Source organism: Rhamphochromis longiceps, linkage group LG17 (assembly GCF_057381845.1).
Source record: "Rhamphochromis longiceps isolate RC_006_pf linkage group LG17, R_longiceps_female_GT1.1, whole genome shotgun sequence".
Taxonomy (NCBI): Eukaryota; Metazoa; Chordata; class Actinopteri; order Cichliformes; family Cichlidae; genus Rhamphochromis; species Rhamphochromis longiceps.
The window spans coordinates 18,661,944-18,685,175 of record NC_140573.1 but is presented as its reverse complement, the minus strand read 5'-3'; the positions used below and the strand labels follow the sequence as shown (position 1 = coordinate 18,685,175).

Genomic DNA, 23,232 nt, shown 5'->3' with positions numbered 1-23,232 from the left:
CACCTACTGGCAGATGCACTTCTTGTCCTCACCTTTGATTGGGGGTGGTGCTTGGCCTTAATTGCACTCACCTGTCACTCGTTATATAAGAACTGCACTCACCTACCCCCTCACTCTTTCTTCACTCCCACACGGGCGGCAGCTGAGGTGAGTTTCTCTTTGAGTCTCCTGAGTTCATGTATCATTTTGAGTTACTTAAATCTAGTGATGGGCAGATGAAGCCCCATGAAGCACTGAAGCTTTTCATCCAATTGGTTCACCCCAACGCGAAGCTTCATGAAGCTTCATTTGCTCTAGCAGGACACCTACTGGACGTAAAAATAATAGCTGGCATGAATTTGAAGAGTGTGGCATTTTGCACACAGCCTGTAAATGTCAACAACAAAAGGAGTGTGTAAAACATGTATATTGTAGTGATGGCAGTATACTGTGTATATTTATACTGGCAGTATGGGAAATGATTATTTGGAAATGCTTGAAATGGAAATGATCATTTACTGTGAGGTGAGGTGTGGTTGGGGTATGGACAGTGGTTGTGCTTTTGTAACGTTGAGGTATGGACAGCTACACACTGAGGCTTTGAGCCTCAGTCCTGCCTGTTCACATTTTATTCTGTAAAAACTAAATTTTCACTGCTTTTATGACATTTTAGTGGGGAGAACATAGCTAGGATTTAATGATTTAACAAATCTTTTGAATCCTTTGTCCTCCACAATGCTAAATGGCTGGGAGTCCTCAATCACCATGCTGACCAGGTCTTCATCTATTTGAGATTGTTCTCCTGAGGAAAGACAATAAAGATAAAGCACAAATATAAATATCACACACGTAACTTATAACAGTTGTATAATATTGTTATATCATTTAGTAACATTACTGCATCCTATATTATCATTGCATTTGATGGCTCACCTGGTCTTGCTCCACGATCGGTGTCCCCCTTATTCTCATGCAAAGCTCTGTAGTGCCTAAGCATGGATGAGGTGTTGTTGTTATATCCCAGCTCCCTGGCACATAGCAAACACTTCACCTTGTACAAAAGTCAAGACAGCTCAACATAAATTGTATTGCACCATCAGTATCATGAAAATACATCTTCTGTAGAAATACCTTGTTGGGAGGAATAAGATCAAAATGTTCCCACACAGGGCAGGACATCCTCCTCTTCTTAGCTGGCTCCATTCTCTCCTGACTTTCCTCACTCTCATAAACCTCCATACGGTCTCCAAACTCTCACTAACCGCAACTCTCCAAACACCCACATTTTTGAATGAAGTCTGAGGGGTTTATATCGCTGTCATATCTCGCGGCAAAGTTCGAACCACTTCATGAACCAGTCACGTGGTACAGCCGGGCAGCGAGGCTTCGGACGTCATCATTTTCAGCTCCTCCCATAAATGAAGCAAGCCTCGATACGCGCTTCGCGGAAACGCCCCCTCCATTACTCGACACACGCTCCGAAGCCTCGATACAGAACGTCCCATCACTACTTAAATCATACTTTGTCCCTTTTAGTGATAGCAGTCCATGTGTCTTTCCTTTACCCGTTATCTAATTAAAAAGACAAAACCTGCAAATGATTGATGACTGCTTATTCTCATTCTAATCGGATGAGTCCATGATGATGACTACTTAAACCCTGAAACTTCCTTCCTCCAAAACAGACACCCCGCTGTTTCCCGGCTGGCCAATAATAACTGTGAGATTTAAAGTATTTTATCCGATAAATAAACCATGTAAAATGTATTCCCCCCCCCCCCCCCCCCCAGCAGCCCTTTGAATGTCTCCCTAGTATGGCCACAACACCTCACTCTTGGAGCACTTTTTTTGCCACATGTATGGCAAACCACGTCTCAGCTGTTTGTGAAGGTAAAATACTTCTGCACAATTAGGCTCAGCCATTGTTGTGAGTGCGCACACCAAGGGGCTGCCAGACATTTATACAGCCGTATTTCACACATGACTATGAAAGGCGGAAGAGGAAGTAGTTCTTCTGAATGTAGACAATCCGAATGTTATAGTTTCTTCCCACTGTGTTCCTGTTATGATGAACTACAAATTTACTCTAAATTACTAAAATATCGATATTTTAATGTGAGAATCGATTCTAGAACATAAATGATTGGTATCGGAGGAATCGATATTTCAGGATCGATCCGCACATCACTATTGGTAACTATCATTTATTAAACAGTGTTATATACAGTGACATATAGGAGGCGCTAGTTGAGACTAAGAGATGCATCACTGCAACATGGGTGATCTTCACTTTGTTTTCTGTGTGGGCATTAACACCTGGTTTGAGTTTAATGAGAGAGAGCCTGTGAGTGACTCCAGGTGGGTCCTTACAGAGACAGGAGGACCAACAGCCGCATACGTCAGTCCACCTTAAATCGTGGCACCACGTGACCGTGTTCCTGGAAAGTTCCTGGAAATGCTGCCTTTGTGTTTATGGTGACATTGGTTCTTAGGCAGCTGCTGGACTCGGTTGTGTCCAGCTCTCTGACGGACGTTCGGACGCTCGATTACCCGCTCGGTGCTTTTCGGTCTCTCCGGTAGCTGCCGGTGCGCGGTTGCTCCCCGGGTGGGACTGGGTGTCAGAGAGACGGCAGGGACCTCCGTTTATCTGCACTGTAACCCGCCATTTGTAAATCGGGAAAGACAAGAAAGAAGGAAAACCTCCAGCAGCGGAGCGTTTCTCGGGATTTGGACTAGAAGTGTTACTGGGGACATGTCGGGCCCCCCCCCCCGAGGACACATCGGCGGCAGCGCTGCTGAGCCCGCCGTGACTTTTAGCTAGACAGCAGCTAGCAGGACGTAAAGCAGTCAGGTGCGTGTGCTTGTTTTTATTACCAACATGTCACCAAAACTCAAACCAGGTGGGTAAACACGCACCCAAATAGACAAGTAACACGCCGATAATACGCTCAAGACTGCACAGAGCCTTCTGCACTGACCTGTGCTCCCAAGTTCGATTATTTTACCCAGAATAATGGGAGCCCTTCTACTGCCTGTCGAATTGCGTTCACATTTAGAATAAGCTTCTCGGTGTTCTCATCTGATTAAAACGTAATAATCTAATTTTCCCGCTATTTTTACAGCCCATTCTTCAGTTCGGCACACTAACTCCCCGTCCAGGTTTTGCTTTAGGAAGGGCTTTTTTTAAATCATCGTTGAAGAACTGTTCATGTTATACCAAATTCTACTCAAAAAAAAAAAATATTAAGGGGTATTTATTATTTAAGGGGTATTTATTATTTAAGGGGTATTTATTTTCTTTTTTTTGGGTTGTATGGAAGCCCCAAACGCAATTTCATTGTTCTTGACAATGACAATAAATAAATACTAAATACTAAAATTCTTCCAAATTTATCCCCGTGCCCAAAGCTGTGTAGATTTGAATAAAAACAAGCGGATTTATGTGTCCTGCTTTACACAGCTCTCCTTTCTATTCCGTCCACAAAGTTACATCAGCGTTCAATTTTAATTGTAATAAAATAAATTAATTTTGCACTACTCACTGCTGTTTCGCCAAATAGAATTTAAACTCGAAGCCACTGTAATATTTCTTCATGACCTATTTGTTCTTTCCTGACAGCCTGTTCCTCGGTTACACCAAATATTTTTTTATTATTATTATTATTATTAGCAGCTATACGTGCAGAATTTTTTTTTTTTTAACAAATTCTATTGTAAAATCGCCTTAATTTGTTTCCGAGGTCAGAGTGCAAAGTCGCTTATAAAAACAGTGATTTTTGCGTCCTTTGTCCTCTGCAGTCAGACATAAAACCTCACAGCAGGTTTTAAACTGTATGCTTAGTTTGCTTTTTCCAAATAGCCCAGTTTTTCCAAATTCAGTTAAAATTCTTGTAATTCTCATTCTTCACGGAAGCCACTGTTGTAGACAACAAGACATCAGAGTGCAGTACTGATTTGTGCACACAGGAACAAGCAGCCTGTATTTATTCCGTTTCTTCTTGTGTTTGCCCTGCTGGCCTGAATACTAAGCAGGTTATTCCACGGGGGGAAATGGAGATCTCTCACCAAATTCTGTGAGAAATTCAGCTGCTTTAAGGCTGCCTGGAATGTAAACATGTGGCCTGTCCCCCAAAGTCCACTTTGAACAAGAACCACCTCACCTGACTGCTTTTTAAGGTGGAAAAATGAATTAATCTAACTTCAGTCTGCTGTTATGTGCTGAAACATTCACATACTTTCTTTGTTTAAACACAAAGCAGTCAAACAGCATTTGTTTCATGATGGACAGACGAGGAACTTAAGGTGTCTCTTTACTCTATTAGTTTAGTTAATAAGATTTCACCTTCCACCTGAGTTAATTTAAAACTGCCACTATATCTGCTGCACAGAATAAAGAAGCTGGTCTCTGAAAGATGTTTGGAGGTTTGTCTTTGCAGAGATAAGTTGCATAAGCACTCAGGAATGTGAGATAACAGAGTTAACCTAACAGAGGACAGGAGTAACACACCGAGCCCTTCAACACATTTCTCATCTGAATGATTTCCACTATTTACTCAAATATAAAAGCATTAAAGGGACTTCGGCAGAGTGCCAGTCTAAAATGTTTTAACTTTTTTATTATTGCTTTATTTCTCCCCAGTCTTTAAAACACTTTAATGATAGTTATGGTGAATATTGGTTGGTTTTTTTTTTTGGTTTTAAAGGCCACACAAAGCAGTTTTAACCAGTGGTCATAAATGTGGACTTTTTTGACTGGAATTTGGTAAGAGAAAAAATACTGCTCAGTTAAAGCCATTGAAAATCTTCCTGTAGTGAAGAAATAAACAATACTCTTTGATAGACACTATGTACCTTTTTTTTTTTTTTTGTTTCACATCATCAGTCTTTTGGCATTTTTGACCTTAAAGTTTCTTCGCTTTTTGTTTTTAGCTGATGTGTTTGTGATTATGGTTAAGGTTTAAAGTTGAAATTCCTTTCTTATTGTCTCATATGAACTTAAATTTTTTTTTTTAAATAATAACAAAGATCCAGGAAAATGTGATTTTGGCTTTTTTCTTTTTTTTTTTTTTTTCTTTTTTTTTTTTACTAATTTCTCTCAGTTTGGACAAAAAAAATGCCTCTGCAGAGTTCAGATGTCAGGTTTGTTCAAAAACATTCAGCCTCCTCCCCCCAAAAATCTACAAATCTGACACCCAACAGTTTTAAACTTTCAATCAGTTTGGTCTTAAATCTGCACTTTTTTTGACTGGGGTTTGGTATGAGAGAGACAGTATACCTGTTTGTTTTAGTGCTGAATTTATTTATTTAGAGGTGATGAGTCAATCTCGTGTTTTACAGTCAGCTGATTGATTTAGTGAAACATAAATCTGCCTCTGTCTGATCTGTCTTTATGAGTAATATTGTCTTAAAGATAAAGCTCCTTTATTTACCGGCTCACTTGAACGTAAAAAACGCTGAAATGTTGAGAAATAAAACTTTCTCTTGTTGAGTTTCTGGTTAAAAATGTTTTCAGACTTCATTCAGGCTCTAAAGTATTTTTGGATCAACTTTTTTTGAGTGGAGCCTGGTGTGCAAGCCTCATGTCAGATTTTTCTTCTTCACTGGTTTTTCTCCTGAACTTCCAGGACTTTGACACTGTGGTGTGAGCAGTTGCGCCCTGTACACTTTGTCCATGTCTCAGCTGTGGGCCTGAAGGTCGGATTTATCCAATGACTTGCCAGTCCTCAGAGTCCACGGAAACCATCGAGAGTGACAGACGAGCCGACAACAATACCGCCGCTGTGGAATCTGACGAGAGCCGCATTGCCGCTGCCATGAAGGAGCTCAGAAACACGGGTAGGAAAGATTTACGCCTCCACAGTCTCCATCCAGAGGAGAACAGCTGGAAACCAAAGCCCAGCAGGTGGAGTTTCCATCCTCTTGTTTTTTTATTTTTTTATTTTGGCAGATTTAGGGGGGGGCACATCCAAAACTAAAAAGGCTCACCTTAGTGCATCAAATAGTCCTGTTCAGGAGGCTGAAAAATCACAAACACAGCAGATTTTTCTTTAAAGCATGATGGTTAACAGCTCCAGAGACGTTGCAGCGAGTCTTCAGGTACCCAGCCGCCACAAATCAGCTGATTGATTTCATTCTCAGCTCATAACATGAGCAGCACTGCCGTCTCTAAAGGTCTCCTTGGCTGGTTTGGGCCGTTTCGCACCACAGCTGCTGCATTCAGTGACAGACAGGGGAACAGTGAAAGGTGTGCACTGTATGTTGTTTCACACACCTGAAAGAATCGGTGTGTGTCTAGGTGGCGCCATTACTTTCCACCAGGCAGATTCACAAAAACATTTTACTGTGAAACAAACGGGAGCTGCTCTTTTGCAGCCATCCTGATTGGTTGGTTAGTTTGGTCATTTTGTGGTTTTAACCTGTTAAGTTCCCATTAATAGCTAGTATAAAGGTGCGGTGAGCAACAGTGACGTCACATGTTGGTTTCTGAAGTCCTGTTTCCAACCAAGACTTTGAGTAATTATTTATTGTTGGAACAGCAAGGGAGACTGGGGGCGTGGTTTCAGATTAAGATATGGTCTCAGCAGGACAGTGGGAGGGGTTGGTGATCTCCAAACACTGACACATACAGACAGCTCGGTCACTGGGTGCTGCCCCTGAGCAGGCTTCCAAAAGTTGGCTAATCAGAACAAACTGAGCTTTTAATGAGACTGGTTAAAACGGGTGGTTTCAGAGAGGATGAGCTGGGATAAAGGGTTATTCTGAAGTTCATCTTTTGCTTACTGTCAGGTTGGTACTGGGGCAGTCTGACGGCTAATGAAGCCAAAGAGATCCTGCAGGACACCTCCGAAGGCACCTTCCTGCTGCGGGACAGCTCTCAGAGAGATTACCTCTTCACCATCTCCGCCATGACGTCAGCAGGTCCCACCAACCTGCGGATCGAGTTCAAACACGGCAAGTTCAAGCTGGACTCGGTGGTCCTGGTGAAGCCCAAGCTGAAGCAGTTCAAGAGTGTGGTCCACCTGGTCGAGTACTACGTCCAGCTGTCCAGGAGCAGCGACAAGGCGGCGTCGGCGTCAAATTCTCAGGTCTCTCCGGTGCCGCCTAATGGCACAGTGCAGCTGCTACTCACCAAACCCGTGTACACCTCCACGCCATCCCTGCAGCACCTCTGTCGCATCACCATCAACCAAAGGACACGGCAGGTTCAGGATTTGCCGCTGCCCAACAGACTAAAGGACTACCTGACGGAATACGCCTACAATGTGTAAGGACTGATGTCATCTTACCACTGACTGATCCCATCGTGTGCTGCTCTACAGGGTCACGCAATAAGCTGCAGTGTCGATGTGCTCTGAGTCTGCAGCCAATCACGCTGGAGTCAGAGGGGAAAGGTCTGATGGAAACGCCGTGTCACATGACCCCTCCTGACCACAGCTACCTCTCTGCTCTGTGGTGACTTGACACCTCGTCGTCCCCTCACCTTTACCAGATCATCACTTTTCAGAACATCCATTTTCCCCTGAATCCATATGCTGATTTTTAAAATGGACCAGATAAATCTGAAGTATCTTAAGGTATTAATGTTTACAGTGGTTACTGATGTGGTCACTGATGTTACCATGGTTCTATGAAACGTCATATTACAAATACCATTATTTAAAAAGCTTTGTTATTAATTTTGCTTGTTGACACTTTGAGTGATGCAGAGGGGGAAAGTGGTGCTATCGGGCTGCCCCCAAGTTAATTTTATAAATAAAAACCAGAATATTGTATTTACCTTCATGAAAACAATAAAAATATTTCTTTTAGTTTTCAGGTTTGCTCTGCTGATGAATCACAGATTTGCACAGGTTTGGAAAACATTCCCTTTAAATTACAGCTGCAACTAAAGATTGGTAGTTGACTAATCTGTCAATTTTTCTTCAATTAGTCAACGATTATTTCAGTAACTCTTGTCCCTGTGGGCAAACTTCCTGTTCTAGGCTCCAGGACCTCACCTTCTCTGGTCTGCCCACCTGTGACTGTCACCCTGTTGTCTCATTCCACAGCAAATTCAAATAATTACCCAGGAAACGTGTGAATTTGAAAATAATCAAATGTATCTCTAGCATTACTCAATAGCACGGTCAGAATAAAAGTAAGTCAATAAAATATCAAGGAACATAAATTAAAATGCTACTTTAAACAGAAAAGTGTCCATAAACTCGAATAAAGCTTTGAATTAAAAAAAATATATATATATTTTTTTGTTCAGGTTCAAAATAACAAGTTTCCGAAGTTTACAGATGATTCAGTTCATGAATTCACAACTGCAGTAGACATGCTCTGGAGGAAAGCTCACACTTGTCTTTGAGATGTTCCCAGCTGCTGATAAACATGCTGAAGATGCTCTCTGTCATGATTTCAGCAATTTGAGAGGTGCATCAGCCTCTTTTCAGAAATGTACTGGTTTGCTATTGGATTTCAGTCATTGGCTAGCAAAACTGAAATGCTTAGCAAGCATCCTGAGAGGTTTCTAACAGGTAAGCTAAAATAAACATTACTGTACGAACATGAACAAGGTATCAATGTGACGCACTGACTTAGCTCTCAATAACGGACTCATCAGAGCTGATGTAACAGCTCTAGGGTGACAGCGTTTGAAATGCTCATGCACTGCAGTCGTGGAAGGAAAGCTCCGTTTAGCACGGTCTGGTTTAACTGTTTAATTTTTGTAAAATACTTTCTTTTTTTTCTTTTTTTTTTTTTCTTTTTTTTTAAATTTAATCTCCCTTTCAGTTTACTTCTGTCATCCACTCTTGCCGTTCACACAATGTTCTTCTTCGTTAGTAGTGAGTGCAGTCTTGCCAGGTGATAGAGGCGATGCTGCCCCCTTAGCTTCCTGTAGTGTATTGCTATTACAAAAGTGCATTCATGTGGTTTTTCTATAGGATGCATCTTAGTCAACATGATCAATTATAACAACAAATTGTAGCAGCAGGCCTACTTAAAATGACTTTTTTTGAATGGAGTTTGGTGTCAGAAGAACGTAAACAGCAAATTGTGGGTTCATGGGTTACTAGCTTTTCTCTTTATTTCAAATCTAAAGTAAACAGTGGGTGTCCAGAAGCTGGCCAATCAGAAAGTATGCTTTTAAAAGACGAGGACTGAAATGACTTCACTAAACAAAATAAATAACTTTAAACTTTTAATATTTGTTTTTATTTCTTTAATGTTTTCTTTGCTTTTTTTATTTGTATGACTTTACTTAAAGTAAATAAGCTTTGAAAATATGGAGGGAAATACAAAAGCAAAAAAGAACAGAAACAAAACTAAAATATTTATATTTTTATTTAAAATATTTTTAAAGAAATTCAAAAATTGTAAATAAAACTAATAGAGGTGTTAATACAAATACTGAAATATGTCCCATCTTATAACTTCATTATTTTGTGTGTTTTTAATAATTTCGTGCAGAGTTTTGGCCATGTTGGTCCTCCATATGTAACCTCTTTCAACCTGGTCACAGTAATTTAAGTGTTGAAACATGAATATTAATCGATTATTGATTAACCTTTTTTCACATTTTTAAATGTTTATTATTGATCAAGTTAGTAATTATTGTTCCCATTAAGTTTGATTATTTGATCAGTGAAAAAAAGAAAAAAATATGTTTAGACCAAATAGCGGTTCCAGATTGATTTTCTAATTGATCTTTTGATTGATTATTCGGCCTCTTCATGTTGGAAAGTTTCTGCGAGGATTTCTGTGGAAATAATTAACAGAAGGAAAACAAAAATCAGGAAATAGAATAATTTTCCATTTTTCTCCACCAGTCAGAGCTTGTCAGTCCCACCTGTAAACACAAGTAAACAGAGCCTTCTGATTGGCCGACAGACAGCCTGTGACAGTGAACGCTGGTGAGGCGGAGAGTCGAGGTGTCCTCGTGGACGTTCAGAAACAAAACAAGCTCCTCAGACTTTGTACCTGCATGTAGTAAATACTCAGTTTTCTTAAACTGTGATTGGCTCAGAGCTGTAAAGGTGCAGGACCTGTTATTTCTGTAGCAAGGAGATGGAAAGGCACACTTTCAAAGCTCAATTCATCAAATAACCTCAGTCTGCACCAATGAACCAGCTTCAGGCTGTGTGAAGACCTTCCAACCAAACTCAATTTAAATATCCTACGTTTTTATTACCAGTATCATGGTCTCCTAAATTCAGCACAGACACTGAGACCTGGTAAAAAAATGTTTATATCTTTATTTTATTTTACCAGGAAGTCTCACTGACACCATATCTCTAGCTTCGAGCCCTTACTCAGGAAGGAACCTTTAACTACAATTCAGCCAAACTCAATTCAAAAATCTAAATACATCCTGCTGGTGTTAGTAATTAGTCCCGATAAATTCAGCACCATCTTTGTTGTTGTCGTCATCATAATCATCAGGGTTTTTCCTGCTTACAAAAAGTTCTTGTTTTACCCCCAATGTAAAAGAAAAATCCCCAGAAATGTGGTGCAAGTGGGTGTGATTTGGATTAAATGGTCTTAGTCTCAAATATGTCTCCAAACAAAACAAAACCCGCTGAACCACCACATTTCACAAACATGTTTAACAAACCCTGACCAAGCCTCATTAAAAAGCTTTTGTTTTTAGGATTCATATTCACCCACCAGTGTTGATGGTTAATGCTGAGTCTCTGGAGCACATTTAACCAAACTTCATTCAAAAATTGCATGTTTTTTGGGGGGGCCTGTGGAATCTTGTGGTTGCCTCATTAATCCAACAGACATGCAAGCACTTAATTTAATGAAAAAAAAAAAACATTTAGTCATGGATTCAACCTGTTTGTTACCGTAGAAATGAAGGTTACACAAGTGACCATGTTATGTTTTTGTCAAGTTGTCCCTGATCGGGTACAGGGCGTCGATGCTGCATGCTCACGCTCTGTCACCTTTCTTTAAAATCATTTTCAAACATCCAATCACAGCTCAGCATCGGCCAAGAAGAAGGGGCAGAGCTGATTGGTCATGTAGCTGCTCAGGTAAACAGGGTGTGTCCTGTGATGTGTGTATAAGGAGGGCCAATCAGGGTGTTTGTTTGTGCTTCAGCCTTGATATCTGACCAGTTCCATGATGAAGATGACAAAGAGCAGCTGAATTAAGCATGGATGCACCAAGCAGGCAGGGCGTGTGCGCGTTCTTGTACATATCGCAGCCCCTGTGATCTGATGAAGTATATAATTAATCGTGTCTGTATTTCTGGTATGTTTCTGAAGCATGTAAACGATGAACTGATCAGCTCCTACCAGGAGATCAATAAATTTTATATGGTGCCTCATCAATAATGTCTCACTGCTGCTTATACTTCATGCTGTTATTGATTCACACCCACAGGACAAAACTATGGAAGCCCAGGTATGTGTGTAATAAATGGTTGGGGTTTTTTTTTATCATTTATTGAAAGGAAAAAGCTGAATATCTTCATTAATAATCAGATTTTTTTTTTAATAAAAACATAATACAAAGAAACAAATGATGCTAATAAAATCTCTCTGTTAAATTTTGTTTCTCTGGTTAGTTTATGAAGGCCCATTCTTTATAGAAGCCTGAGTGTGCCAGGAAACCTGAAACGTGTTTATAGACTGGTCATATTTGTTGTTTAAGTTCTTCTAGCAAGAACTGCTGCAAGTTATTCCATTCATTTTCTAGATTTGTAGAAATAACAAATGTTCATGATTAAACTTCCTGGTGCTTTAAATTAAAGATGTAAAAATTTAGATTCTTTTCCCCACATTTTTAAATGTGCAAATGAGAACATTGTGCAGTAGTCAGCTTTATGAATTTGTCTCAGTGTACTGTTTTTCATTTGGTGGCTATGTATAAATTATTTTTCTCACAAATAAACATATGAATCACATATTATCAATAACAATGTCAAAAACAGATTCAGTTAACTGTAAATTGGTCTTTGAAAATAAAATCTTGTAATAAAGGACAATGTGACACGAGGTTTTGTGAACTCCATGGAAAATCTTTCAGTTTGGGGAATTTTATTTTGAATTCCTAAATGTAAGTATCTGATATATAACAAATATATTAACTTCTTTGGTCAGATTGTGGCTTTTTAATGAATTCGGCAGATATTTTATAAACGTTATTTTCTTTTTTTATTAATAAAATATATCTTGTATCTATAAAATTACCCTTGGTTTTTAGCTAATGCTGTGTGTTAGGTAACGTTGCTCGATGCTATGGTACGCTGAACCTAATTCAATACTTTGTTTTTGAGGTTTCCTCGTGGATTTATTAATGAAGAATATTTATCAGTAAAGTGGAACGCTCTGCGAGGCTTCTTACCGAACTTCGGCGTACATTTACGTCACCAGAAATCATCTTATCAGAATCAATCTGCATAAAATCTGTTTTCCCTCAAAGTTAATTTTATCCGGGGTATAAACGCACGCCGAATTTAAGATCAACGACTAACCAATCCTTCCACGCAAATAGATCCCATATTAACCACCAATCTAAGCAAATTTTAGATTGTATTACCATAAAAAAAATGTGAACGCAACGTGATTAGCAAAGACTTTGGTTCCGCCTGCTTGTTTCCACCCGAGCACAAAAACAGAGCAGTTGAAAGGTAGTTGTACAGCTGACACAAAGGACTAGTTTAATGATGTGGAACTGCTTATTTTTATGAGCTTCGGTGAAATGGACCCGGTGCACAGAGCCGTCCTCCGAAAACACCGGCTGGAGCTGTCCGGCCAGCTTCTGGTCAGCGAAACCATCGTTCCGTTTCTGTACCAGGAGGAGATTTTAACGGACGCGCAGGTGGAGGACATCGAGTCCCGATCCACGGAGAGACAGAAGACCCTCCGGCTCCTGGACCTCCTGCCGAGCCGCGGGCCCCGGGCCTTCCAATCCTTCCTGCGGTCCCTGCAGGATTTCAGTTGGGTCCGGGACCGACTGCTGCAGGAGCTCCAGACCCCACCTGAACCCGGACCCAAAGGTAAAACCAATCAGGGTGCGGGGGAATCATACCTCTCTACATAAACCCGGAAGTCTTGTTGGCAGAAACATGAGGCACAGGTACTTTAGCCAGACCAGATCCAGGACACAGATCAGCCTCTGGGTCCTTTGTTTTAGGATCAGATGAGGGTCAGAGGTCACTGATGTTTGTCTGAGGAGACTACATCCAGTGTGACCAGGTCCAAATGTAAGACCACTTCTCTTGGACCTCTGTAACGTGGACTACATCAAAGACTGACCACTGTGAGTGGGTCACATTTAGTTCAACCAAACCTCATGGAAGTATTGTCTGATTTGAGGACTGAACCATGAAATAATTTCCAGAAAATTCTAATTTTTGAAAATCGACAGTTTATTGAACCATGTGACAAATTTATTTAAAACATAAATTACATTTCAGTTTTCTTATATGACTTTTAATTTGTATCACATTTGCTGCATTTGGCTTTTTTAATTGCTTAAAAATGGATAGTGCCATTTATTTTTAGGGGGGAAATCACACTGATGATTTACTGGGGCGATCGTGGCTCAAGAGTTGGGAGTTCGTCTTGTAATCGGAAGGTTGCCGGTTCGAGCCCCGGCTTGGATAGTCTCGGTCGTTGTGTCCTTGGGCAAGACACTTCACCCGTTGCCTACTGGTGGTGGTCAGAGGGCACGGTGGCACCAGTGTTCGGCAGCCTCGCCTCTGTCAGTGCGCCCCAGGTTGGCTGTGGCTACACTGTAGCTTGCCATCACCAGTGTGTGAATGTGTGTGTGAATGGGTGGATGACTGGATATGTAAAGCGCTTTGGGGCCCTTAGGGCCCTATACAAATACAGGCCATTTACAAGCCTAAAAACCCCACAAAAAATGTATGTAGAAATATAATACACTATTTAACATTTATCAAAATCAGAAGTGTTCGGCAGAACAAATTCCCCACTTAGAAAAATGGGAGGAGACTGATCTGCTCCAAGGAGGTTTGGGATTATGCAGAATCAGCATCATGTGAATGTGATCCCAAACATCTGGCTGGGAAGCTGCTGCCAGGTTCCTGGAAACCAAGAGGGAGGTAATAAAAGGAGGAGGTGGACGAGGGAGGCCTGGGCAGGAAAACAAACTCTTCCTCCTCCTCTGAGTGGTGGGTTTTCAGCCTCTCAAAATCCCCTCGTTTTATTTTTGTCTGAGTTTAGTTTCCCAGAATTTTCCTGCTGCAGCCGTTCTCGGAGTCCCTGATTTTGATTGTTTTTTCCAGGAAAGTCCCACGTCGTGCTGACAAAGTATTGATGCAGAATCCTGACCGTCTAATCCTGTCATCTCTGTCCTAATCTGAACTAAAATGTAAAGACTCAGACTTTTTAGTGTTAAATGTAACTTTCTCTCTGTTTGCTCAATCCTCAAATCCAAATCTTAGATTTGTATAGTTCACACTCATCTCATAACTTGGATTCATAAAATTCACAACTTTGTCACTTTTAATCCAGAAATTGTAAACTTCAGACACACAAGGTTGGAATTTTAAATTTGTTTTGACTTTAATTTGAAAATGTGGATTTTTATTTATAAAATGAATCCAAATGAATCGTGCAGGACTTCCTGTAGGTTGAAGTCATCCTGTGAGCTGGAAGTCTGAACACGGAGCATTGGTCTTAACGAGTCTCCTGACTTTGATTAAAGCCCGAGAGGAAGACTGTCCTCTTCCTTCAGTCTAACCTGAAGCACATCTTCATCACGGGACTGTGGATGCTTTCAGTTTAAAGTTAATGAAACAAATAATCTGCAGCTTCCATCAGATGCTGAGTAAAAATCAACAGCAGTCATTTATTAATACAATAATGTGATCAACAGTTATCCACCTAACCCAACGTTTGTGGATTTGATACTCCATCATTGTCACAGCTGACGGTAAACTGTGTTTTGGACAAAATGAAGCTCTTTCAGTGATTAATGAAGTGATCAGACGGACAGACGGATGCCAGCAGATGTTCTATTTTTGATCTGTAGGCGTCTGAGTCGTCTCACTACCCCTCAGACGGTCAGAGTTTGGCCATCACTAGTTACCTGGTGTGGGGTTGGTCTGATCAGCGGCAGCAGAGAAGCCCTCTCACACCTGCAGAGCACTCTTCCATGGCATGCATTTTTAATTTCTCTTTGATGCTTGGGCTGATCGGGACCCGATGAATGTAAAAACAAAGAATTACCAGATTTTTGATTTTTTTTTTTTTTTTTTTTTTTACCTAATTTTTGTTTCTGAGAAAAATTAGAGCCACATATGAGGGTATTCGTTTAGATTTTCGATAGAACAGAGGCAGTATAATGTCCTCGTAAGTGGATATCAGGCCCTTGTAGAGCAAAACTTTGTATTTTGGTCTAGACAACCCAAAATGTGATGTCCACATATGTGGACGCCAGGTCCTAGGAGGTTACAGCAGCAGCAAACAAGCTTGGATTTTAAAGGTCATGTAAATTACAGTTTTTTTAAAAACAGATTTTGGTGGGCTCACGCCTGCCGTGCATGGATTCAGTGATGTCAGCATTTGAAGCAGAAAAAGGCAAAAACATTCTACACTTGTTTGTGTTCTGGCCGTTTGAATAAACTTTATTTGTTCTGCTGTCACTGGTTTTTGCTGTAACTTCAGTTCTCAGTATTTTAACGTAGGCAGGCGGTGGTGGGAGGGCTGTGCCGTTTGGTCTTCATTCATTGGACGGCAGCATCAACAACAACAGAAAAAATACTATGAGCTGTTGGCGTCATGTTTTCCTGTGAGGTCACAGTAACCACGCTTCACTGTTTGTTCAACCCCCGGAAAGTTCGAATTGCTCAACCAGCTGAGGTTACAAACAAACGGCACCCTGCAGAGCACCAACGGGCTCGGAGTTGCCCAATCCAAACAGCCATTCACTTCTGTTTGTCCTTATGAGGGTGTTAAGTTGAAAACATCACAATCCTGACAATACAAACCAAACATTCAAACATTTGGAGATAACATTTAAAATAAGATGTTTACAAACCAAAGCAATGTTCAGATTTAAAACAATTTAAACTGGAAATCTGTTAGATGAATTTGATATTATGAAATAAACCTGAAGAGGGCAAATATAAATCAGTCGATCAAAGTCTGCTTTTTTTTCTTTTTGAAATGTGAAAATTTAGTCCAGATTTGAAATAAGTCTGAATTTGTGATATTTCAGAATGACAAACTCCAAATTCAATAATTAGTTTAAAGAGAATTTCAGAATTTTAAAATTAAAATAAACATGTAGTCTAAGAATAAATTGAAAAGTAATTATTAGAAATTCTATTTAAAAAAAATCTTCAGTTAAACCTGAATAAAGTCTTTGTCTAAGCAAATAAAAATAAGTCATATTTTGTGTTATTTAGAAAATAAATTCATTGTATTAGTTCATTTACAGTTTTGAGTTTTTGATACATCTGAATTTTCCCTATAAAACAACAAAACTGAATATATATGTTGATGTGTACAAGAAATAATTATATCGAAAATAAGTCATTAAGTCCAAAATCAACGAATTAAGATTACATTGAAAAGTGTTTTTTGTTTTTTGTCAGTACATATTCTGAGGTTAAACATGATTTTTTTTTTTTTTTTTTTTGTGACAGTTTTGGTTTTCGGGAGAAGTCTAAAAAAAGTTTTAAACTGAATGTCAAAGAAACTTTTTTTCAAAGAAGTGTTATTGTTCATGTTATTGTTAGAAATTTGAACTCAAAGTTGATTAAAATCCACATTTTGAAATAAAAATGACAAAAACTGTGAAATAGAAATAAAAGTCAGGATTAAATCCAGAATCTGAAATTAGAACTGAGGTTCTAGTTCTAAGATGATAATGACATTATGATAATAAAAAAAGGTAAACAATGATTTTTTTTTTATATAGGTGAAAGTTTATTTCCTTTGACCTTCCTGTTCTCCGTCTGTCTGCAGACGCCTGTCGGCTCCAAGAATCGGTTCTACAGCGGGTTCCCTCAGATCGAGAGTTGTCCCAGCTGGCGTTGCAGCTCGGTGCCGAGTGGGAATCGGTGCTATTGGATCTGGGTCTGTCGGCAGAGGTGTTGTTTCGATGCCGGTCCGATCACAGCCTCAGTTCTCAGGCGGCGGCGCTCGCTGGGCTGGTGCGGTGGAGGCGGGCTGAAGGGAAGCGAGCGACAGTGGAGAGGCTACTGCAGAGTCTGCAGAGCGCTGGCATCCATTCAGCGGTCCTGGAGGACGTTCTGAACGTTTCTTCGTAATGCAGAGAGACGCATTTCAAATGAAGAAAAAGACTGAAATCTGAAATATAATATTAGGGGAAAATATACATTTTTACACTTATGTTCAAGTTTTGAAGTGTTTTCAGGATATAAATCAGAAAAATCAAATTTAGAACAAACTGAAGCAGCCAAAGACTAAAATGTGCCTTTATTGCTTGTGTCTGTGGGGTTTTAAACTTTTTACATAAAACTGATGTGTGATGCTAGAATCCTTTTATTAAACTTTATATCCAGAGAACACATCTTTAGATGAATGCTTTGTAGAAAGTCAACAATATGAAACAAAAAGAGTAAATTTGTGGCATAAATATCAACTCATGACAGTAAAATCCTGTTGAAGCAACATAACCTGTCGAAGGTTTGGGATTAAAGTTCAGTCTGAGATTAGATTATGTTTGAAGATAAAAAGTCTGGATTCTGAGAGACTTCATTTCAAATGTTGAAGCAGAAAGTCTGACAGAAAGAGCAGAAATGTAAAGAGATTTAAATCCTGAGTTTGTTCTGAAGTGTGTAAAGTGACAGGATGACGTTTCTTCATGGAGCTGAATCATCAGCATACAGGAGCATCCTCACCTGCTCTGCTTCATGCTTCACTCATTGTTACTGAGGCCCAGGATCAGAGACAGAAGGATTACTGTGAAATGTGAGTCATGCTGAGCTGGTCTGTCAGCTGGAAGTGAACAGAATAAGTTACTGTGATGAAGCAATGCACTATCCCTTTAAATCCTGATCAAATAAAGTTGGACTGAACTTTTTCCTGAGAAATTAAATCAAATGTTTCCTGTAAAAACTGTGTGTGCAGTGTTTGTGTTTCTTCCTCCACCACCACCTCCTTCCTGGAAGACGACCCAGATTTGTTTCAAGAAAACCAAATATTTTAGTCCGAGGAAAACCTTCAGAGAGCCCTTTGTGCCTCCAAACACAGGCGCGTGCACACACACACAGTAACACACTCTTTAATACACACATGTAATAAAACAGTGTGACTCAGCCACACACACTAACACAGTAATACACTCTAAAAGGCGTGTAATAAAACATTGTGACACACACAGGAAGCTGTTCATTAATTCCTCAACAGCCTGCAGAGGGACGGCTTTCTGAGTTTTTAAGGTGGACTGAAGAGTTGAACTTTGTTTCCACAGTGACCATCTGAAAAAAGTGGTTGAAACCACGAAAAGTTCACATTTCTTCAGTTACTGAATTTGCTTTTTCTAACAGTTTTTAAAAGACTTTAAAAAGTGAAACCAGATCCCGGGTTAACCTTTAACCTTTGAACTGGTGGTTCTGAGGAATGTTTACATGGGTTTAAGCTCAGTATTTTCACCAAGCAGTGGAAATTTTCAGATTGAAAACTTTAATTAAAGTTAAAATGTTTCAAATGCGTGTGAGAGTTAATAGTTAAACATCTCACAACAAAATCATATATTTGTAGGATTTTCAGAAAAATACATAAGAAATCTAGGAAATAAAGTCAGAATTCTAGGTGTCTGAATAGAATAGAATAGAATAGAATAGAATAGCCCTTTATTCTAGATAGTGGCTGCACAGGTTCATTGTCATCTCACTGAAAATAACTTGTACGAACAGTTTCAGTCCGGCTTCCGTTCATGTCACAGTACAGAAACAGCTCTAGTAAAAATCACCAATGATCTTCTGCTTGCAGCTGACTCAGGACTTATCTCCATCCTCATTCTCCTTGACCTCATAGCAGCTTTTGATACTATCTCCCACCGCATCCTCCTTCACAGATTAGCATCTGTTGGCATCAGTGGTACAGTACTTGCCTGGTTTACCTCTTATCTCTCTGGCCGCTCACAGTTTGTTCAATTACTCCCTCACAGATCAGTATCTACTCCAGTTAATTCCGGTGTACCCCAAGGCTCTGTCCTGGGTCCTTTACTTTTTATCATCTATCTCCTACCTCTAGGTAATATTTTTAGGAAGCATAACATCCAGTCTCACTGCTACACAGATGACACCCAGCTCTACCTATCCTCCAAACCCACAGCTACTCGCCCACCCACATCCATTTCTGACTGTTTAAGTGAAATCAAGGTCTGGTTTACTCACAACTTTCTTAAACTTAATGGCAATAAAACAGAATTCATTTTAATAGGCACCAGATCAAAACTGACTACAGTTCCAACCAGTCTTTCGGTATCCATTGATAACTCTGATGTCACACCCTCCCCTCAGGTCCCCTCAAGAGTTTTGGTGTCATCCTCGATAGCACTCTGTCCTTCACAGCACATATAAATAATATCACTCAGTCTTCCTACTTTCATCTCCGTAATATTAACCGTCTTCCTCCCTCACTCACTCCAAACAGTACCGCCATGCTTGTCAATGCTCTTGTCACATCTCGTTTAGATTACTGTAATTCTCTTCTCTATGGTCTACCTCACAAATCCCTCCATAAATTGTAGTTAGTTCAAAATACAGCTGCTCGTATTATTTCCAGAACTAGATCCACTGAACATATAACACCTGTTCTTAAACAGCTCCATTGGCTTCCAGTTCACCTCTGGGTCAATTTCAAGATCCTGCTTCTCACTTTCAAAGCGCTTCATAACTTTGCTCCTCCATATCTATCCGATCTTCTCCATACATACTTATCCCTTTGTACACTCCGCTCTTCTTCAGCTTCCCTTCTGTCTCTTCCACCTGCTCGCCTGACTAACATTGGACTCAGAGCCTTTAGTTGTTCTGCCCCGAGACTTTGGAATGCACTTCCACTTGTTCTCCGGACCACACACTGTCTCACTTTTAAATCACGTATCAAAACTCATCTATTTAGAATTGCATACACCTGATCTGTCTTAGTCCATTTTTACCTTGCTCAGTTTTTATACTTGTCTTTATACTTTTATGACTGTTTATGTCTAAATTTTATTTTACCATGTTTAATATATATACATAATTTTTTTAAAAATGTTTTTTATGCTATTGTTCACGTGTTCTTGTAAGGTGACCTTGAGGGTCTGAAAGGCGCCTATAAATAAAATGTATTATTATTATTATTATTTATTATCATTGTACATGTATAACGAAATTATGGGTGCTCCACACCAACTGTGCGGGAATAAAATAGAAATAGTGGACATGAGGAATATTTACAGAACAATAGAAAGGCACACATTAGAGAACAAAGTGCTTGAAAGTAGTGCAAAAAACTTTGTCTGAATAGAGCCTGTGTGTGAGTGACCTGAGTGATGGGGGTTACTCAGACCATGGTTCATATTTGTGGGTGGGGTGTGGGGGGATAGTGTTTGCTAACCGTCTGAATGGCCAAGGGGAAGAAGCTGTTAGTGAATCTGATGGGGAACCTGTGAACAGAGGGCAGCGTGAAACCGGCAGGGTGTGAAGAGACACCTGTGACGGCCCTGGTTTACCTGAGACAGGAGGATCTGGCGATGGCCTGCAGGGGTGGCAGAGGGCAGCCAATGATTTTTTGAACGGTGTTAATAACCCTCTGTGCAGCCTTCCTGTTCTCAGTAGTGGCTCCTGGGTACCGAACACCCAGGCAGGAGGAGGGCACACTCTCCACTGAGGAGCAGTAGAAGGCCAGCAGCAGCTTCTGGTCCTGGTTATTCTTCGTTAGAACAGAGAAAGTGCAGCCACAGCCGGGCCTTCTTTACCAGGGCAATGTTGTGGGTCCAGGTGATGTGAGTGCCCAGAAACCTAAAGGTGGAGACAGAGTCCACCCTTCTCCATTTATATTGAGAAGGCACCTGTCTGTGCCTCCTGAAGTCCATTATGAGTTCTTTTGTTTTAAAGATGTTCAGCTTCACTGTATTTATACTGTATGCTGTCTCATCTCCTCCAGAGATGAGCCCAACCACGGTGGTGTCATTGGCATTCTTGACGGTGACATTGGTTGGGTGGGTTGTGTTTAGTCATAGGTGTACAGGGTGTACAGTAGGGGTGCGGTGCTGAGTTGGAGGGTGAGGTGGGGGCTGAGTCAGACTGATTAAGGCTGGTTTGGTAGGAAGTCTTTAATCCAGGAGTAGATGGCACAGGGGATCTGAAGGTGAGGATGTCTGGGATTATGGTATTGAACACTGAGCTGTGGTCCACCAAGAGCATCCTCACTAGCTCTTCTTAGTCTCCAGATGGCTCAGCGCTCTGTGAAGGGTGATGGTGATGGCTTCTGCTGTGGACTGATTTGCTCTTGATGCAAACTGGTGGGGGTCAATGGAGGAGGTAGGCAGTCTCTGATGTGCTGAGACACTATCTGCACGAAACACTGCAGGACTACATATGTGAGGTCTGTAGTCATTGAGGCTGTGGTCATGTTTTCTGGATGTTTGCTGAATGTTTGTTGGATGTTTTCTAGATGTTTATCGGATGTGGTGACAGCAGATGAAGCAGCAGTCTGGTAATGTGTGGTTTCCACCAGCAGGGGGTGGAGCAGGCTCATGATGCATCTTCAGGTCGTGAAGGCAGACTTTCACCTGAAGCAGACAAAGCTTCCAGTTCCCGTTGCTGTTTCAGGATCATAATGACTGTTTGCAACTTTTGGAAAAAGAAGTTCTCCCTTTCAAAATAAAAATTATTTTCAGTCGCTTCAGCGGCATGGAGAAGGAAACAGCAGTGACACAAACAGCTGATCAAAGTCCAGTTGATCTGAAAGTAAGAGCTTTTTTTTTTACTTTCCTTTTTTTTAAATATTAAACTTTATTAAGAAACAGAAAACAGAACATGTATACAACCAGAACAAAATTAACATATGCCAGGGGGTGTAATACAAAGAATTACAAACATTCAAATAATTTGTAATTACTACAAATAGTAATAGTTTTCATAGCCTTTTTGTTAAGTGATCCACTAATCAATTTTATGTAACATAAAACATAATTTGTTGTTTTTTTTAACTTTCCCTCACATATAGGGCTTTGGAGTTGGCATCACGCCGCAATGCATTGTGGGAGCACGCCACCATTTTAGCAGGTCACGAATCAAAACACTGTGGCTGTATCCCAATTCAGGGTCTGCAGCCTTAAAGGCCGTGTCACTACCCGATCCGTACCGGAAACCCGATCGGTACCCCGCATGCGCGAAAGGTTTCTACTTCCGGTCGTAGCGTTTTACGATAGTTATGGGTCAGAGTATCTGTTAAGATGTTAAGAATAACAAGTATATCTTAAAATGTTTGCAATAATGAAGCATTTCAGTACAATGTAGACAAAAACGAAAAATAAAAAGAAAGTTACGGATCAGGACTCTCTGATCCTTACTGCGCATGTGTAAAGTCTGACGTACAAATCGGGTCTACCCGATCCGTACCGCGCATGTGCAGATGTTTTCTTCTTCTTCAGTTCGTTTAAGGACAGTTTACTCCCCAGTGTACGAGGATACCGCCACCTGCTGACCGAGCGAATAAACCCTATTATAAACTGAATTATCGTCATTACAAACGTGTGTTAAATCTGATTTAGCGATAGTCGAGTGTGTCTATGCTTGTCTGTGAGGAGAGGATTGTTGGAATAGTGATGATGATGTGCGCTATCACTGTCAATTGTCAGTAAACACTTAATCTGGCTGATGAATCTACACGTGAGATATTACAAAGTCTGCATTATTAACTCTGTAATTAGGCGCCATTCTTCTTATTTTACGGCGCTGTTGCTCAATCGGGGGACACTCTCTGTTGAGGAGAAAAGCATGAATTTCTTTTTTTTTTTTTTTTTTTTTTTCAAAATCTTTATTTAAACATCAGTACAATACAAAATGGAATTAAGCAGTATTACAATAATGGTGATGTACTTACAGAAGAATTGTATACATAGATAAACAAATACAAGAACAGCATTCAAAAACAACAATAGAAACATGCTAGGGGGAAAGTAACTAATCAAGCCAAAGAATAAAGTGATTGAAAGATCTTGATTTTTTCACAAACACCAATAGTTTTTATAGCTTTTGGGTTAGTGGAGTTCTTAATAGAGTTAAGATACTGTACAAGTTCAAAGGAGAATACATAGAAA

The 23,232-nt window shown here is 40.2% G+C and overlaps 3 protein-coding genes across 5 annotated transcripts in view; 2 read left to right on the top strand and 1 right to left on the bottom strand.

Annotated features, from left to right (window-relative positions):
• LOC146649564 (uncharacterized) overlaps positions 1–1,226 on the bottom strand; it is a 380,555-nt gene extending 379,329 nt beyond the window's left edge. Inside the window, exons 1-3 of one of the 2 annotated variants that reach the window (XM_085387777.1) lie at positions 1,111–1,226; positions 913–1,030; positions 744–781 (exon numbers count right to left, since the gene is read on the bottom strand). In XM_085387777.1, the coding sequence (XP_085243903.1) occupies positions 744–781; positions 913–1,030; positions 1,111–1,218 (264 nt within the window). In that variant the 5' untranslated portion in view covers positions 1,219–1,226. Of the gene's footprint in view, positions 1–562; positions 782–912; positions 1,031–1,110 lie in introns of those variants that run through there. The other variant, XM_085387776.1, reaches the window with a different exon arrangement.
• Positions 120–11,932, top strand: socs2 (suppressor of cytokine signaling 2). 2 transcript variants are annotated; one of them, XM_085387768.1, is made up of 3 exons: positions 120–147; positions 5,604–5,814; positions 6,766–11,932. In XM_085387768.1, the coding sequence occupies exons 2-3, from the start codon at positions 5,688–5,690 to the stop codon at positions 7,245–7,247; spliced, it is 609 nt and encodes a 202-aa protein (XP_085243894.1). In that variant the 5' UTR covers positions 120–147; positions 5,604–5,687; the 3' UTR covers positions 7,248–11,932. The 2 variants fall into 2 exon arrangements, with proteins under 2 accessions (XP_085243894.1, XP_085243893.1); XM_085387767.1 differs by lacking the exon at positions 120–147 and adding an exon at positions 2,400–2,830 and having other exon boundaries at positions 6,766–11,931.
• A 655-nt stretch (positions 11,933–12,587) lies between these two features.
• Positions 12,588–18,033, top strand: cradd (CARD and death domain containing adaptor protein). The gene is made up of 2 exons (XM_085387448.1): positions 12,588–12,973; positions 16,917–18,033. Exons 1-2 carry the CDS (start codon positions 12,661–12,663, stop codon positions 17,219–17,221), a joined length of 618 nt encoding a protein of 205 aa, XP_085243574.1. The 5' UTR covers positions 12,588–12,660; the 3' UTR covers positions 17,222–18,033.
• The last annotated feature ends 5,199 nt before the right edge of the window (positions 18,034–23,232 follow it).